The 15,954-nt window shown below is 34.8% G+C and overlaps 1 protein-coding gene across 1 annotated transcript in view; it reads left to right on the forward strand.

Moving 5' to 3' along the window:
* LOC308273170 (disintegrin and metalloproteinase domain-containing protein 18-like) overlaps positions 1 to 15,954 on the forward strand; it is a gene marked incomplete at both ends in the record, with an annotated part of 167,211 nt that overhangs the window by 73,585 nt on the left and 77,672 nt on the right. The window contains 2 exons of the mRNA XM_080710264.1: positions 8,540 to 8,635; positions 11,875 to 12,073. Of these exons, the coding sequence (XP_080566390.1) occupies positions 8,540 to 8,635; positions 11,875 to 12,073 (295 nt within the window). The remainder of the gene's footprint in view (positions 1 to 8,539; positions 8,636 to 11,874; positions 12,074 to 15,954) is intronic.

Genomic DNA, 15,954 nt, shown 5'->3' on the forward strand with positions numbered 1-15,954 from the left:
TTGAAGGAGTAGTAAAGAGTGCACTAGTACACATGTACTGGCTACTTCCCTCCACTCACACGTATGGTCCCGTTCCAGTGGTTTGCTGTCAGGCATAATGGGCCATCAAAAATGTCCTCATTTTAATTCCTGGCATTTATAGATATATTACAGTACTTGGCAAAGGTGCTTTTCAGAAGTCAATATGATTACAGCCTTAAGAGTGAGGTGTAATAGTGGATTATAGGGATAGGCCTCATCTAATCACATGAGACCTTATACATAGAGAGAATATTATCTAGTGAAATGAGAGAGATGTGGCAGAAGGGGAGCAAAAAAGACAGAGTGAAAGGGATAGAGTGTGGTTCTGTGAGGAAGATACATGACAATATGAGAAGAAATTCTGGGAGTCTCCAGAAGAAAAAACCAACCTATAGCTGATAGCCAGCTAGGAAATAGAAATGCCAGCCCCACAACTATAAGGAACTGAGTTGGCCAACAGTCAGAATGACTCTGAAAGAGAAGAGGATTCTTTCCAAGAATCTCCACAGAGATGCCCACACCTTGATTTTGACCATCATGTCTACAGTAGCAGTGCAGAGAATTTAGGCAATTCCTGGAAGTCTTGCAAAAGCTTATCAGACTGGACCAAATGGTTTTCTTTATCCTAATTTGTCATCATTTCATGAGTCCTTTAATGACACATTGGGTGAATATATTTAGAAGTTGACAAAGGAGAGGACAGGACAAATGGAAACACCTAGAATTAGCTGTATAGAAAGTAAAATGGTCTAAAATGATGTGGATAAAAATATAAAAAGAAATTCAAGAGTGATTTGAACTATGTGAAAGTCAAATGAAATGATATCTAAGACATTACTGAAATATTGCATATAGAATCCATGCTAACTGTTGTGACACAGAGAACCCCAAATTCCAGAAGACCTCAGATTCTGTATCCAGTTGTCCTATAAACAAATGTAGGTGCTTTGTAGAATAAATAAAGAAGTCACCACTGACACTACTAAAAAGGACATATAAATATATACCAAATATAATTTTATTGTACTTTAAAAAATGTATTTTCAAATATTAATCAGATTTTAATTAACAGAACTGCTAAGCTGCATTCAGTATCAAAAGTACAATTCCTTCCTTAGGCAACTGAAAATTTAATTAATTCTTTTTAAATTTATTTTTTATATATATTTTTATTGAAAATAAATAGTATACACTTAAACTGTACTTGGAGCCGGGCGTGGTGGCGCACGCTTGTAATCCCCGCGCTTGGGAGGCGGAGACAGGAGGATCGCGCAGGTTCGAAGCCAGCCTCGCTGGCGTAAGAGACCCTGTTTCAAAAATATAAAATAGGTCTGGGAGTGTAGCCCAGAGGTAGAAGGGCTTCCAGGAACCCCAGTACCACCAAAAAATAAAAAATAAAATAAAAAAATAAACAAACTGTACTTGGTTCCCTCTTCCCTCACCCAAGTCTTCCCTTACCCCTCTCCCACCAATGATTGTCCAGGGTAATCATGTTATATTCATACTTTTACACATGTTCGGATGTAGCCCCTCATTTAAAAAGTTCAGCCTTCTTCCTCTCCTATCTTTCCATTAAAACTTTGATGAGATTTCCCTTCCATTATCTGGAGTCCCTCTGATATCCCCAGTGCTCCCTAGTTTGGGCATATTAGAGGAAAGGTATGTCTCTTCTCTTTCTGTGCTTGGCTGATCTCACTTAACATAATGCTCTCCAGGACTTCCCATCTTCTAGCGAATGACATGATTTTGGTCTTCTTTATAGCTGAATAGAAGTCCATTGTGTGTATTTTCCATAATTTTGCAATCTATTCATCTGTTGATGGGGACCTGGATTGGTTCCATATTTTGGATATTACAAATTGTGCTGCTATGAACATGGGTATGCATATGTTGTTGTAGTTCTCCGATTTCAAACCCTTTGGAAAAATACCCAGGAGAGGTATAGCTGGATCATATGGTGGATCTATTCCTAGTTTTCTAAGGAATCTCCACACCAATCTCCATAGTGGCTGAACTAGTTTGCACTCCCACCAACAGTGTAAAAGAGTTCCTCTTTCCCCATATCCTCACCAGCATTTGTTGTTATTTGATTTCTTTATGCTTGCCAATCTGACTGGGGTTAGATGGAATTTTAGTGTACTTTTGATTTGCATCTCCCTGATGGCTAATGATATAGAACATCTTTTCATGTATCTATTGGCCATGTGTATCTCTTCTTTTTAAAGTGTCTATTCAGTTCAACTGCCCATTTTTTTATTGGTTTGTTTGTTTTGCTAGTGTAGAGTCCTTTGAGCTCTTTGTATATTCTGGATATTAGCCCCCTGTCAGAGTGGTGGCTGGTAAAGATCTTCTCCCATTCTGTAGGCTTCCTCTTTAGGTTATTGATGGTTTCCTTTGATGAGAAGAAACTTTTTAGTATGATGCCATCTCACTTGTTAATTCTTGCTTTAATTTCCTGAGCTTTGGAGGTTTTGTTGAGAAAGTTACTGCCTGTGCCTATATGTTGTATTGTTGAGCCTATGCCATCCTCTAATAACTTCACAGTCTCTGGTCTAATATCTAAGTCTTTGATCCATCTCGAGTTGATTCCTGTGCATGGTGAGATATAGGGGTTTAGTTCCATCTTTCTACAAATGGATAGCCAGTTCTTCCATCACCATTTGTGGAAAAGGCTGTCTTTTCTCCAGCGTATGAGTTTGGCCCCTTTGTCAAAGATTAATTGACTATAGGTGTGTGGATTTGTTTCTGAATCTTCTATTCTGTTCCACTGGTCAGTATACCTGTTATTGTGCCAGTAACATGCTGTTTTTACTACTATAGTATAATTTGAAGACTGAGGTTGTGATGCTTCCTGTATGATTCTTTTTTTTTCTTTTTTTGGGGGGAGAGGGTGGCACTGAGGTTCCTGGAACCCCTTCTACCTCCAGGCTACTCTCCCAGACACCAACTTTTTTCCGTTTTTATTTTGAAGCAGGGTCTCTTAAGCCAGCACAGCTGGCTTTGAACCTGCACCTTGCATGATCCTCCTGTCTTCGCCTCCCGAGTGCAGGGATTACAAGCATGTGCCACCATGCCCAGCTCTCTGCATGATTTTTATTGCTGAGAATTGCTTTGGCTATTCTGGGTCTTTTCTTTCTTCATATGAAGTTCATGATTGCTTTTTCTAGGTCTGTGAAGAATGTAGTTGGTATTTTGATGGGAATTGCATTGAATCTATAAATCATTTTTTGGCAGAATGGCCATTTTGATGATATTTATTCTGCCTATCCACAAGCACAGGAGGTCTTTCCATCTTCCAAGGTCTTCTTCAATTTCTTTCTTTAATGTTTTATAGTTTTTGTTGTAGAGGTCTTTTACATCTTTGGTTAGGTTTATTTCTAGGTATTTTATTGGTTTTGAGGTTATAGTGAATGGAATTGATTATTTTATTTCTTTCATTGTGGATTCATTGTTGGTATAAAGAAAAGCCTCTGATTTCTTTAGGTTGATTTTGTATCCTGAAACTTTGCTGAATTTGTTAATTAACTCCAGAAGTCTTTTGGTTGAGTTCTTAGGGTCTTCTAGGTAAAGGATCATGTCATCTGCAAATAAGAATAATTTTAATTCCTCTCTTCCTATTTGAATGCCTTTGATTTCCTTCTCTTGTCTTATTGCTGTGGCAAGAGTCTCAAGGACTATATTGAAGAGGAGTGGTGATAGTGGACATCCTTGTCTTGTTCCCAATTTTAGGGGAAATTCTTGCAGTTTTTCCCCATTCAGTATAATGTTGGCTTTGGGTTTGTTGTATATTATTGCCTTAATGATGTTGAGGTATGTTCCTTTTATTCCAATTTTCTGTAGTGTTTTTAACATGAATGGGTGTTGGATTTTGTCAAAGGCTTTTTCAGCATCTATTGCTATGATGATGTGGTTTTTATTCTTGATTCTATTTATGTGGTGGATGACATGTATTGATTTGCATATGTTGAACCAACCTTGTTTTTCCGGGATGAAACCAACTTGGTCATGGTGTATTATTCTCTTGATATGGTTTTGAATGTGTATGGCTAGTATTTTGTTTAGAATTTTTGCATCTATGCTCATTAAAGATATTGGTCTGCAGTTTTCCTTTCTTGAGGTATCTTTATTAGGTTTGGGGATTAATCTGATACTGGCCTTTTAGAAGGAATTTGGGAGAATTCCATCTCTTTCAATTTCCTGGAATAAGTTATGAAGTATTGGTATTAGTTCTTCACTGAAGGTTTTGTGGAATTCAGCTGGAAACCCATCTGGGCCTGGGCTTTTCATTGATGGAAGAATTTTTATCACCATCTCTCTTTCTTTGTTTGCTATTGGTTGGTTTAAGCTTACTGTTTCATCTTGGTTCAGTTTAGGTAGGTTAACTGTGTTTAGGAATCTATTGATTTCTTCCATGTTTTCTTATCTATTGGAGTATAAATTTTTAAAGTAGTTTCTGATAATCTTTTTAATTTTTCCACTATTTGTGGTGATGTCTCCTTTTTTATTTCTAATTTTAATAATTTGAGTTGATTCTCTTTTTCTTTTGGTTAGGTTGGTTAGGGGTTTATCAATTCTATTAATCTTTTCAAAGAACCAGCTTTTTGTTTTGTTGATTCTTTGAATTTTTTTTTGTTCTCTATTTCATTTATTTCTGCTCTAATTTTAATAATTTCCTGCCTTCTGCTGGCTTGGAGATTAGACTGTTGTAGTCTCTCTAGGTCCTTGAGTTGTGTTAGGTTCTTGGTGATTCTCTGTCCTCCATATGTGGGCACTCAGTGCTATAAACTTTCCTCTTAATATTGCCTTCATAGTGTCCCACAGATTTTGGTAAGTTTTGTCTCTATTTTTATTTATTTCCATAAATTTCTTTACTTCTTCCCTAATTTCTGCTCTTACCCATTCATCATTCAATAGTGTATCATTCAGTCTCCATGTATTGAATAGTTTCTTTTGAGTTTCCTGTTGTTGATTTCTACTTTCATTCCATTATGGTCTGAAAAGATGCAAGGAATTATATTACATCTTTTGAATTTGCTGGTGCTTTCTTTGTGTCCCAGGATGTGATCTATTTTGGAGAAGATTCCATGAGTTCCTGAGAAGAATGTGTATGCTGTAGTTCCTGGATGAAATATTCTGTATATGTCTATTAGGTCCATTTGGTTTATTGTTTTCTTTAGTCTAAAGAGTCTTTACTCATCTTTTGCCTTAAAGATGGATCCAGTAGTATGAGAGGTGTGTTAAAGTCTCCCAGAATTACTGTATTTGGGTCTATTTGAGATCTGATGTCCAAGAGGGTTTGTTTTACAAATGTGGCTGCACCCACATTTGGGGCATAAACATTTACTATCATTATATCTTCTTGGTTGATTGTTCCTTTTAATAAAAGGAAGTGCCATGTTTTTATCTCTTCTGATGTGTTTTAGTTTAAAGCCTGTTTTGTTGGGTATCAGGATTGCTACCACTGCTCTTTTTTGGTCTCCAATAGCATGGTATATCTTTTTCCATCCTTTCACTTTCAGTCTGTGAATGTCTTTGGCTGTAAGGTGAGTTTCTGGCACACAGCATATATTTAGATTATGATTTTTAATTCACATTGCCAGTCTATGTATTTTGATTGGTGAGTTAAGTCCTTTGACGTTAAGAGTTATTGAAATATGATTTTTGTTTTCTGTCATTTTGTGTTTTGTCTTCTGTTTGGTAGCTTGTTCCTTTTCTTAGCCCACTTATCAACTTCCTCTTTTCTCTGGTTCTGAAGTCTGCTTCTTTTTTCTTCTTTATGGTTTATTTCTTTAAGTATTTTCTCTAGTGCTGGCTTTGAATTCATGAATTTTTTGAGATTATGTTTTTCTTGAAACACTTTTGTTTCTCCATCAATTTTGAATAGTGGTTTGCTGGATATTATAGTTTGGGTTGGAAGTTATTTTCAGGGTCTGAATCACCTTGTACCAGTATCTCCTAGCATTCATGACCTAGTTTGTATAGTCTGGGGTGATTCTTATTGTTTTGCCTCTATATGTCACCCATCCTTTTGTTCTCACTGCTTTTAAGATTTCTTCCATGGCCTCTATGTTGGTCATTTTGACTATTATGTTGCATGAGGAGGTCCTTCTTTGATCTTGTCTTAATGGTGTTCTGTATGTCGCCTGGACATGAAGATCCAAGTCTTTTTTCATCTTTGGAAAATTCTTTGAAATTATTTCTCTGAATAGATTACAGATGCCCTTGGTCTGTACCTCTATCCCTTCTTCAATGCCTTTTATCCATAAGTTAGGATGCTTCATGTTGTCCCATATTTGTTGGATGTTTAGGTTTTGTTGCTGTAATGACTTTTGTATGCTGTTGACTGTGTTTTCGGTTTTGGATGAATGGTCTTCTAACAGTGATACTCTACTTTCCATTTCATCTAATCTTCCAGAATTTCTTTCTGTTGCTGTCTTCATTTATTGACTCTTTCATTTCATTCCACACCTCTTTCTGATTCTTTCTTAGTATTTCTAATTCATCTTTCATCTCCTCTAAACTTATTTTAAATCCTTTCACCATATTGTAGATCAAGATTCGGAACTCCCTTTCTTGCATTTCTTGCAGGTCAGTATTTGTGAATTCTGTCATTTCTCCACTATTCCAGGTTCTCATATTTTCAAGGTTCTCAGGCCTGTTTTTTTTATGTCTTCCTATCGTTTGTGGGTATTATGTTTAGTCCAGTCTTAGTAGTAGGAATTTAGAAGAGTCAACAGATAAGCAGTACTTTTTCCAATGGTGAGGTTTTGGTGATGGTGGTGTAGCTAGGGTGATGGGTGCAGGAGTCAGGTTAGGAAGAGGATATAATTATGTTGTAGAAGAATTTAAGTATAATAAGGTTGTATCAGGTTGAGAATGGGAGAAGGTTAGATAGTAGGACTCTTGTATTTATTAGAATATTTAAGTATGGAGATGTGAGAAACTTTGTGTATTGAACAAAGAGATACAGTTAGGGAGCAAAGAGAAAGTTTTGAGGGAAGATAGTAGATAGTCTAAATTGAAGACTCTTGTAGAAGGAGTGGGGGAAAGGAGCAAACACAAACAGATAAAGTAACAAAATAAGGTACAAAGACTAACTATTATACATCAAATATAAACAACAACATCTAGAAAACAAAAATAGACCACCAACAGAGAACAAAAAGGATTAAGAGAATAAGCAAGATAAACATAAAATAAAATAAAATGAACTAACAAGCATGTGATATGAAGTGAAAGATCCAAACAAACAAGAAACCCAAATAAAACCCAAATAAAAGTAAAAAAAAGAAGAAAAAATAATCCCCCCCCCAAATAAAAAACCAAAAACCAAAACAAAACAAATCAGCCAAAAAAAAAAAAAGAAGGAAGAAAAAACAAAACAGTCCTACTACTTTACTAATATAAGGTGTATATGCCAATGTCTCCTATTTGCTTGGAGCAACCCCTTGTGGCCCTGTGTAGGTATCGTGGCTTAAGCACCTTTCCTGTGTCACTGGAGTTGAACTTGCCCCCCTCATCGCACACTGATGCCCACAGTTATTACCATGTCTGGTGGCATTCACTGTGTGCCCACTGGGTTCCATGGCTCATCTGAGCTCATGCTGTTACCTGGCAGCCCAGTCTGGAGCTCTGAAGGGCTGGCAACTCATCCATATCACTCTGATTATCCACATGCACAGCAGGTCCGGTTCTGCTTCCCTCCTTTAAAAAAATTTTTTTTTAATTTTAGTATTGTAGTTATACATCTTAATGGAGTACAAAATGGTAGAGGCATACATGTACACATCACTCAATTAACCCTTACCCAATTCACACCTTATTCCTTCCCCACTCCCTCCTTCTCATGTTTGGCTTAGTGATTAACTTTGTGAATGTCCATCATGTACATTAGGGAATTTTTCTCTTCCCTACTCCCATCACCCTCAGTTGGTATTTTCTCAACTATAGTTTCTCCTTCTTTGTCTAGATTCACAATAGAAATACTTAGTAAACAAATCCCTATTAAAAATTAAGAAAACTTTGTTTTTCTTGGAAACTCACTTTTTTCTCCTAAACATACATTTTCATATTAGTAATCTATGAATTAAATACAAATATCTTAGCTAATGAATGTTGCTGATCGGCTACTAATCCAGATGCTATATCCTTAGTTCATATATATATATATATATATATATATATATATACATACATATATATATCTTACATATATATACATATATCTTACATATATATATATGTCCTTTTATACATATATATCTTGCATATATATCTAAGAACTAAGGACATAGTTCATATACATATATATCTGTAAGAATATAGAATATTCATATATATTTGGATATATATTTGTAAGAATATCCATATATATATATATTATATATAGTTCTAGAAATAGTATATATAATTTTATTGTGTAATAAATTGAACACAAAGTCTTAAATTTAAATTGAGGTCAGAAAATGAGTTCTTAAGTGGTTGAGCTGAAATATTGTTTCCTCTTTTAAAATTTTAGGAATGCCAATTTAAAAAATGTTGTGATTATAAAACATGCAAACTGAAAGGTCGAGTACTGTGTGGCTCTGGGCCATGCTGCACATCGAAATGTGAGGTAAGTTGCCAATACTCAGGAACATGAAACCAAACCTCAATAGTAGAAGGCTGTTTTAACTAATGTGGGACTGATCAAAAGAATGTAGCAGTTCCATGAAATAAAAATTAGAATGCATAAGAAAACACAAGGATGTAAGGAAAATTATGAAATAAAAAAGTACCTCAAGTTGGTATTGATTATTTTGTTTAAAACCACAGTGTTTACCATCTTTCAAGTTATCAGATAAGAAAGAAAAAACATATACAATACTATATTAAATATTGATACTTAGCCACTTGTGATGAGGTATGCCTGTGATCCCAGTACTTAGGAGGCAGAGAGGAAGATCACAGATTCAAAGCCAATGTCCTATAACTTGGTGAAGCCTAATTTAAAAATAAAAAATATAAAAGCACTTGGGGATTACTCATTGGGTTCAATCCCAGATGTCAAAAAATATATATAATGATGTTCAAATTTAAAAGTCATGAAAAGCCAGGTGTGTTGGCGTACGCTTGCAATTCCCATGCTTGGGAGGCGGAGACAGGAGGATCACATAGGTTCAAAGCCAGCAGCACTGGCTTAAGAGACCCTGTTTAAAAAAAAAAAAAAAAAATATATATATATATATATATATATATATATATATATATATATATATATATAGTCTGGGAGTGTAGCCCGGAGATAGAAGGGCTTCCAGGAACCCCAGTACCACCAAAAATAAATAAATAAATAAATAAATAAATAAATAAATAAGTCACGAAAAACTATAAAGTCAAATAAATAATAAATATAAAATAACATGAATACTAGACAAAATGTATAATATGCATAATATGCAAAGCACTCTCACACTCTGGTAAGTAAAAGATGAATCACACACAATAGAAACCAATAGTGGTTACAATATTGGGATGCTTACAAAAATTATTGTACAATTTGCAAAAGCTAGAGAAGTTGGGGTAAATATATATGTACTAATAAATATAATAATGTTTCCAAGATAATATGCTGGGATAAGAAAGCAAGTTCTATAATGCAAAATATTTTGGTCCCAATTCTGATATATCGCCTATATATGAATACCACATATATTATTTCATCCAATTTTTCATTATGGTATAACTGAAAGTAGTAAAATGTAATCAGTGAGAATTTTTGAATACTATAATGACATATTGAAACTTATAACTAGCCTCATAATCAAAGCCAAAAAATGCCATCACTCAAAATCTCTCCTTTTCCTTCATTGTAGTGTGCAATGTGTCTACCTACAGTTCCTAGTAAGCACCAATCTGATTTCTTCCTCTATAATTTCACTTTTACAAAAGAATTCACATAAATTGAATAATAAAATGTTCATATACATACAAACTGATCATCTTAGCGTGATGTTTTTTGAGATTTGTGTTGTATTTATCAGTTTATTACTTTTTGGTGCTAAATAGCAACTAAAGTACTAGCATGATATGCCACAGTTTATTAATACAGGTCACTTTCAGTTTGGGGTAATAAAAATGTTCCTACTAAAATAATATTCATAAGTGAATTGCTTATGAACATAGTATATTCTACCTCTTAGGTAGATAATATGGAGTCAAATTTCTGGACCATATTATAAATAGATATGAAACTTTAGAAAAATTTGAGAAAATGTTTCTCAAAGCAACTATACTATTTTGAATTTCTATTAGCTACTTAAGAGTGAGGCTTCCAGGCATGGTGGTACACACCTATAATCCAAGTACTTAGGAGGCTGACACAGGAGCATCACAGGTTCAAGACCTACATCAGCAATTTAGGGAGGGTCTCACCAAATTAGCAAAACTCTGTTTCAAATAAAACAATGAAATGGGGCTGAGAGCATAGCTCAGAGGTAGAATGTCCCTGGGCTCCATCCATACTACCAAAAATGAATGGCTAAATAAAATAATATAAAAATTAGGCTGATGTTGCTTTGAAAGTTAAATGTAAATTCTAAAACTATACAATGTATGAATTTGTTCTATCTTCACTACTGGTTTTCTACTTAATTCATAACTTTTAAAAATAATTTCTCTCATTTCAGAATTTACAAGTCTTTAATTAGAGATTAATTTCATATGATATACCATTTTTGTGTAGCAAATGGATAAGAGAACGCTGTCATACACTATAAGTACAAATTCATTGCTGCTAATTTTTGCTTTATATAGTCTTTTATACTTGAGACCAAGTAAAACAGGATAATTTTATAATTAATATCATTTATTCCATTTTATCTCTATTTTATTGATTTGTTTAGTATTACCTTTCTTGTACCTGAAAATTCTCCCTTAGTATTAATTCTCTCAATGATTGTTTGCCTAGGAAAGCTTTTACTTCACATTCATTATTTTAAAATATGTATTTCTAGGACAGACTTCTAAGTTGAAAAGCTTTTTTTTATTACTCATCACTGCTTTATTAAGCATCAAATCAGTAAATATATTTCAGTGTGGTTGTGTGTGTGTGTGTGTGTGTGTGTGTGTGTGTATGTGTGTGTGTGTGACTTCAACATCTGTAACAGATCAGCATTTGGATATGGTAGACTTCACAATGAAAGGAATGGATGCTTGTTTTCAGCTAGGCACAAACATTTAGTCATAACTTACCTTTTATTTGAGTGATGCAGGAAGATCTGTATGTTTCCAAGCAATAATAAATATAATGATGGCAGCAATAGTAAGTATCACATAAATATTATCAAGTACTATTCTATTTTTCACTAGACAATTTAATATTGATATAAACATTATGAAAATATGATTGTCCCAAATTTACAAATGTGAGATCGAGACACTGTGTGTCTCACTCACACAAGCTAAAAAAAAATCAAACCCAGGGACTGAAATTAGGTAGACTGATTTCTGGGTTTCTCCACAAACAAAAAGGCAGAGTCAGTAATCCTCCAATTTCAAGGAACAGGTTTGTGTACACTAATCTGTTTAGTCCTCCTCCAAATGCCAGTTGAGTCAGTCTGCCTCATACTGTAGACCATAGCAGGTGTGTAGGTGCAAGCCTGCTGTCTGTCAAAAGGAATTCTTTTGTATCTTTGAGATAGTTATTCTTCTCTGGGATTCCCAATAGCCAATTTTTCCTTTGGAGAATTCTCAGCCTTGGGAACTCTGTTTGGTTATCAGTAACCAAATACATTTTATCTGATAAATCTCTTTATTAAGTCATTAAGAAGAGTAACTTAGAGAACGTAATTTTCTCTCTGTCTTTCTTTCTAGTTAGCAGTAGCAGGAACTCCATGTAGAAAGAGTGTTGACCAGGAGTGTGATTTTACAGAGTACTGCAATGGAACTTCTCACCACTGTGTTCCTGACACTTATGCACTGAATGGACATTTGTGCAGGTTTGGAACTGCATATTGTTATAATGGACAGTGCCAAACTACTGATTACCAGTGTGCCAAAATATTTGGAAAAGGTATTGTTCTTTTATATTTCCTTTACCATAAATTTGCAACCTTCTATAGATCATATTGCACAAGTCTAAATTATATATGCACAAGTCTAGAAAAACCATGGGTCACAAAATATAAAATATTACATTTGAATTAAAGAAGGTAAGTATTAGTAGGACTGCTTAAGGTTTAAAAACATAATAATGCTATACATTTCTTTTCTCATGGTTCATTGTATAGGCTTGGTAGATAGCTACCTGAGCAAAAAAAATCATTATGTTTATTTCTCATAGTGTATTTAATTGAATATATTTATATTTGAATGGTAAATCAGCAAACTGAGATTTTACTTAATTTCCTTTTCTTCTCCACATTCATAACCTACATTTAATGGCATGAAACTTAAAAAGATCTGAGATAAATTTATCTATAATCCTGTTTCCTCACTAAAGAACTACTGCTGAGAGCCACTTGATCAAAATTCATGCTTAGATTTAGCTTTTCATATAGCCTTTGAGAGCAATTCAAATAAGACTCACATGCTTGCTTTTTGTTTCACAGTACCTCAATACGATTTCATAATTTTAGAGGAATTATGATAATTTGAATACATCAAAATTATCCAATTAAATATACTCGAATGCAATAATTTGCTAGTTAAATAAAGGCAATATAATAATCATTTTCAGTTAAACAAATGAAATAAGATAAGCTGTACAGTTTGTACCAAATGACATGTTTGTGATCTATATTCTTTCTAATTATTTGAAACTTGTCTTTAGTAAAAAGTTTTAGATTAGGTGATTTAACCAATATTCAACCAAAGCTGCAGAGCTATAATTTTATAAATCATAAGTCAGTCTTATTTTATGCATACTATGTTTTTAGCATGCTACATTTTTGGAGATTTGAGTCTGTGTGTTTGTGTTTAATGCTTTTTTGGATTTGAATATTATTGGTATTGTCACAGTAAAATTACATCAGGATTTAATACATCTCTTAAAAATAAAATTAGGTAAAATTTTCTGTAAAGAGAATCTAGGACATGCACACACTTTTTTTTAAGTAAAAATAAACCAAGCTTTTATGCAGAATTGAGTTACTTAACATTTGACCTCTTTTTGAATTCTAAACAAAACAGGATGGAGAGAAAAAAAATTAATCATGTATTATTTTTCTTAATATATACTCTAGTATCTTCACAAAACTGACATAAAAAGGTAGAATTTTTTTCCAATGCAGGTTATTTATACATTCATTTACTTGGCTTTTGAGGGCAAGTATTTTTCTTCTTCTTATGTTACTAAAAGCCTAGGTACAAAGAATCTTCTTAGTCTACTTTGAAGGCAGATGAATTAACAAATATTTACATCAATTTGAATTTTTTTTTTTTGGTGGTACTGGGGTTCCTGGAAGCCCTTCTTCCTCCGGGCTACACTCCCAGGCCTTTTTTTTTTATATTTGGAAACAGGGTCTCTTAAGCCAGCAAGGCTGACTACGAACCTGCGCGATACTCCTGTCTCCTTCTCCCAAGCGCGGGGATTACAAGCGTGAGCCACCACGCCTGGCAATTGGCATTACTTTTTAAGTAAATTTAACATTTTATAGAAGCTATGGAAATATAATTAAATTTGCCCATCTATAAGCTGATTATCTATGTGACAAGAGCTGATAATATTAAAAAAAAACAAACATGCTACTAGGAATCGAATGCATGAGAACATTACCAAAGCAAAAGAAAAAGAAAAGAGAGAGTATTAAAAAGATAAGACATAAAAACAAAGAAAATCATTATCTGTGCTAAGTGATCTCAAGTGTGTGTGTGTGTGTGTGTGTGTGTGTGTGTGTGTGTGTGTGTTATTAGGGATTGAATTTAGGGGCATTCTACCACTGAGCAACACCTTCAGCCTTTTTTTAATTATTGTTTTTATTTTGAAACACAATCTTGCTAAGTTGTTGAGGGTCTTGATGAGTTGCTGAGGTGGACCTTGAAGCCTTGATCACCTGTACATTCAAGGAAATGAAAATATAATTCTAAAGGAGAGTAGAGTGTGACAGACAAGGAAAATAAATACAGCCAGCTGAAGATAGTCTTCAGCTATCAGCTAAATTTGACTTACCTCTGCAGATATTCCTTGCCCAAAGGAACACTCTTCCTGGGGTAGCATGTGTCTAACAATTAATTGATAAGGGGCATTTTATTTAAAAGCTCGGCTACTCTGTCCAATCATACTCATGCTAACAACCTATCAACCTGTTTTTATTGCACAGCTACCTGTGATATTGTCTAAGCATCTGTTTGGTATGCTTCTAAATTGACTTCTCCTTTGCATCATCCTGCCTCCCTCCTCCCTCACTGACATAGGCTTTATTTATATCAGACCACACTTAGATGCAAGGTTTCTAAAGGTCCTTAACAGTTGGTATTGAGTTGGGTGTGTATATCACCCATAAAATTTTTCAGATCAAATATTTTTCCAGGCTGACACTTTTTCACATCCTCCCCAGGGTTTATTGTTGTTTGTGTTTTGAATAGTTGCCATTCTAGTTAGGGTAAGGTGAAATCTCAGGGTAGTTTTGATTTGCACCTCTCTGGTTGCCAGTGATGTTGAGCATATTTTCATGCATTTATTGGCCATTTGAATTTCTTCTTTCGTGAAGTGTCTATTTAGTTCGCTTGGATCAAAGACTTGGAAACTAGACCAGAGACCTTGAGGCTCCTTGAAGAGGGCATAGGTCCAACACTGCAACACACAGGCACATATTAACACTTTCTCAACAAGACCCCAAAGGCACAAAAAACTAAAATGTGAATTCATACATGGGATTACATGAAACTGAAGAGCTTCTGTACAGAAAAGGAAACTGTCAAGAACCTCAATCAAGAGCCAATCAAATGGGAGCAGATTTTCACTACCTACCCCTCTGATAGAAGACTAATATCTAGAATGTACAGAGAACTCAAGAAACTCAACACTAAAAAAGCAAATCATCCAATCAAAAAAAATGAGCAAGCAAAATAAATAGGCACTTCACAAAAGAGATTTCAACTTACCCCAACTAGAATGGCAACCATTCAAAATACAAACAACAACAAATGCTGGTGTGCCACAGGCTTCTTTGCTCAGTCCAAATGGGGCGCGAATTCATTCGCAGTCGATCTCAGTAAAGATGGAGAGAGATAGGGTGAAGTACTGCAGATTCTTATCTGCAGCGATTTTTTCCCTTCTACGAAAATAATCCTATTAGCAGCGCTCTTGAAAAGAACCTGATATGGATCAATGCTTCTTGTGCAATCGAACACTTTATTCTGGACACAAGATTTTTTATATATTCCCCTCTCCCAGTGATTCTCTAGTAAAAAAGTGCAAAACACCCAAGGTACAATAGAGAGATACACATGCAGATTACCAACCCTGAACAAGACAAAAGTAAGGCCTGTGATATCACAGGTCTTTGTGATTGAAATCAGTCCCATGATCTCAGGTGGGTCTTGTGCTCTGAGCCAGCCCCTTCTGACCTTGCAGCTGCAGAGGCTTTTAGTAGGCTAATTTCAGAAGAACAAAAGTCACACCCAAAATCACTTGAGGAGTCCAGTTTTTAAGAGTTTTCTTTAACCCTTTCGGAACTTTCATTCCTAGGGCTTAGTCCAAAGTCCTTCTCTATCTAGCAACCTCCTTTTGAGCTGAATGGGGGACGAAGTCCGAGATTCCAGCTTTCATATAGTTGTCGTAGGGAAAATCCGTGTTCCTTATGAAGATTTAGAGAATTTCGATGAATGTCTGCTGGATTTTGTCTGCAATACAGTCTGCTGTCTGAAAGCTTAAGCAAACTCATAGCACAGTTTAGCAGGTAACTACCAAGAAATAATATGAAGTTTTTAGATTTAGTTGTCAAATATACC

The sequence above is a fragment of the Muscardinus avellanarius genome (assembly GCF_963383645.1).
Source record: "Muscardinus avellanarius genome assembly, chromosome: 14".
NCBI lineage: Eukaryota > Metazoa > Chordata > Mammalia > Rodentia > Gliridae > Muscardinus > Muscardinus avellanarius.